General features: G+C 36.8%; 1 protein-coding gene across 1 annotated transcript; it reads left to right on the forward strand.

Annotated features, from left to right (window-relative positions):
* Positions 1-2,000: 2,000 nt before the first annotated feature.
* On the forward strand, positions 2,001-2,951 carry LOC126080194 (olfactory receptor 5L1-like). Its single transcript, XM_049891465.1, has one exon. It carries the CDS (start codon positions 2,001-2,003, stop codon positions 2,949-2,951), a length of 951 nt encoding a protein of 316 aa, XP_049747422.1.
* The last annotated feature ends 203 nt before the right edge of the window (positions 2,952-3,154 follow it).

Raw genomic sequence — 3,154 nt, forward strand, 5'->3', positions numbered from 1 at the left:
CTCTCTTTTAATTAGAGAATGTTTATACAGAAACCCTTTTCCTATATACTGATTATTTAAAATATTTAAATGATTTAAAATTTAAAATATTTCAAATTATTTAGTCAATTTTAAAATACTTTTGTCTTTAGTATTAAGAGATATTTGATGGAAAATTAGAACAACTCCTCTGTAACACCAAACACTGGGCGACGGCTAATAATTTGAGCTAGAATACACAGCAAACCAAATGGTAGATCTTTTGTTTTTCTCCTTTTCTTTCCCTTTCCTTCTTCTTTCACACAAATTTCCTTCACTGACTCTAATACAGATGACCACAGAGATATTCCCTAATTGTCACCCTAAGTCTGAGGTTACATTAATGTGCCCTATAGCTGGTGTGAGGACACATGGACTTGTCAGTTACCTTTACTCAGGAAAGGATTTAATTCTTTTCACCAATGATTGACTTTACCATGGCCAAGTTTTATGCTATCAGCCTAGATTGGAAACAAACATTTGAAAGAAAATCTTTAATTTAGGAGTTGGCAAAGAGTTGTATGTAAGTATGTAATTACGATCAGGTAGATGGTCAAACCATGACTTAAGGACAAGTAATTGTCCCCACTTTTTAAAAATTAGTCCAACATGTGGAGAAAATACCAAGCTGTGTGTGTTCCTAATCCTATCTTTTCTCATACAATCGTGATGGCACATGTGTCTCTGAGTCTAGGAGAGAGTAAAATTCCTCAACTTCTGTGCGTCTTTCCTATAAGCAATAAGTCTGGGTTACAGCTCCCGCTTACATAGGCTAGATCACATAACCACTCCCCCAATCTACTCTGTGAGAACTTGGGAAAATATTTATTTGCCTCTTTTTCAATATGGATAAAACATGTGCTTTTAAGGATTGTAACCTGACATTAAATTGATTACATGTAACCTCTCTAGCTCCATTCATACCTCTACAACTACATCGCGTCAACAGCTACATCTGTTCCCAGGTGTGCTATTAGTCATCCTGTTTTTAATTAACTGTGTCTGAAACTTAATTTCAAACACCATTATGATTTTCCATTACAGTCACACTGTACACATGCTTAATAATTTATTTTCTTATATTTAGTATTTGCTTATATTTAATGCCATAAACATTGCTGCCATATAGCTTTGAACTTAATTTTTCAAAGTAATTTGTCAATACATTTAAACAATTCTTACAAAAGATTGCTACAAATAAAATGTCTCTTCTGAAAAAAGAAAGTTAATTTAACTTTCATTGTTGCTTTGGAGTTAGTACTTTGGACATCTGCTTTTTAACTGTTTTCCAGAAAAAGTTTATACAACAGTTAGCATTGTTAGCATTCATTATCACCCTTATAATTAGCAAAATCACTTGGTTAATTTGATAAGCTAAAAAGATTATGGCTTTCACTATCTACTTTATCTTTTTTTTAATTCAGCATAATTACCAAACGTAAACAGGTCTTTCTAAGCCACTGACTCAAGGAAGTTTGTCACACTCCACGAAATTGGAAAAAACAGGTACCTCATCTACTAATAATTTATGCTACCAATAAACTGGAAGAAAAACAACAACAACAAAAATATAAATATCATACAGGAGCACAACAGCTAAAACCCCAACTGGACACAGCTTGTTAAGTTTCTCAGGGAAAAAAGGAGGTAAATTCAATGGAGCTGTAAAGCATAACATTGAATCACTTACAAAGTTCCATCAAAACACTAATTTAGTAGGTAATCCCAATCTACTGTGCAGATAAATTCTGAGAATCATTTAAGGCTTTTGATGATGATTATTTTTAACCAGTGGGATCTACAGAAGTTTTTAACACTTTGAATGATTTGACAATTACATTTTTCTTATAGGCAGTTTTCTTATAAAAACTATTTTTCATATAAATATTCTATCTCTGTGAAGTTAACATAAAACCCTTATTCTCTTCTAGGAGAAAGATAAAAAATGTAATTGTTTTCCCAAACCTGAAATATAGTGGAAAATGGTGAAAGAAAATTGCACCGTGGTGACAGAGTTCATTCTCCAGGGATTATCAGATGTCTCTGAGCTGAAAATCTTCCTCTTCCTGTTTTTCCTTCTAATCTATGGAGTCACAGTTGTAGGCAACCTGGGCATGATTGCACTGATTCAGGTCAGCAGTCAGCTTCACACCCCCATGTACTTTTTCCTCAGCCACTTGTCCTTTGTGGATTTCTGTTACTCCACCGTCATTGTGCCTAAGACACTGGACAATATCATCAACAAGGACAAAGCCATTTCTTTCCTGGAATGCATGGTGCAATTCTATTTGTTTTGTGCTTATGGAATCACTGAGGTCATCCTGCTGGCTGTGATGGCCTATGATCGGTTTGTGGCCATCTGCAACCCCCTGCTGTACATGGTCATCATGTCCCAGAAGCTCCGTTTGGAGCTAGTGTCTGGCTGCTACCTGTGTGGAACAGTGTGCTCTCTGATGCACTTGTGTTTAGCTCTTGAGATCCCGTCCTATCAATCGAATGTGATTAACCACTTCTTCTGTGATCTAACCCCTCTCTTATCTCTTGCCTGCTCTGATGTCTCTATGAATGAACTGCTGGTGTACATTGTGACCATTGTCAATGACAGCATAACCATTGTGGTCATCCTCACCTCCTACTTGTTTATTCTTGTCACTATCCTGAGGATGTGCTCTGCAGAGGGAAAGCGTAGAGCATTTTCCACCTGTGCCTCTCACTTCACAGCCATAATTGTCTTCCACGTAACAATCCTTTTCATTTATTGCAGGCCCAGCTCTAGCAACAGTCTGGACACAGACAAGGTAGCCACAGTGTTCTACACTGTAGTAATTCCCATGCTGAACTCCCTGATCTACAGCCTGAGGAACAAGGATGTGAAAGAAGCTCTCAGGAAAGTGATGGGATTTAATTTACTCTCCAAGGGGCCATTTTCTTAGCTGAACTTAACCAAAAAACTCATGGTCATTGAGTTGATTCTGACCCATAGTGAGCCTTAACCACTGTACCACCAGGTCTCCTAGCTGGACTTAGGGTTTCAAAAGGACCTTTAAGAAGGGATTTTTGTTTGAGTGAAAATCAATGAAATGGAAATCCAGGAAAGACATTAGTGAACCAGGGTACTTTGCATGATTCTTTGTTC

The sequence above is a fragment of the Elephas maximus genome, chromosome 7 (genome assembly GCF_024166365.1).
Source record: "Elephas maximus indicus isolate mEleMax1 chromosome 7, mEleMax1 primary haplotype, whole genome shotgun sequence".
NCBI classification, from domain to species: Eukaryota; Metazoa; Chordata; class Mammalia; order Proboscidea; family Elephantidae; genus Elephas; species Elephas maximus.

Coding starts and splice junctions, on each gene's coding strand:
- LOC126080194 (XM_049891465.1), top strand. CDS start 2,001: ATGGTGAAAGAAAATTGCACCGTGGTGACAGAGTTCATTCTCCAGGGA.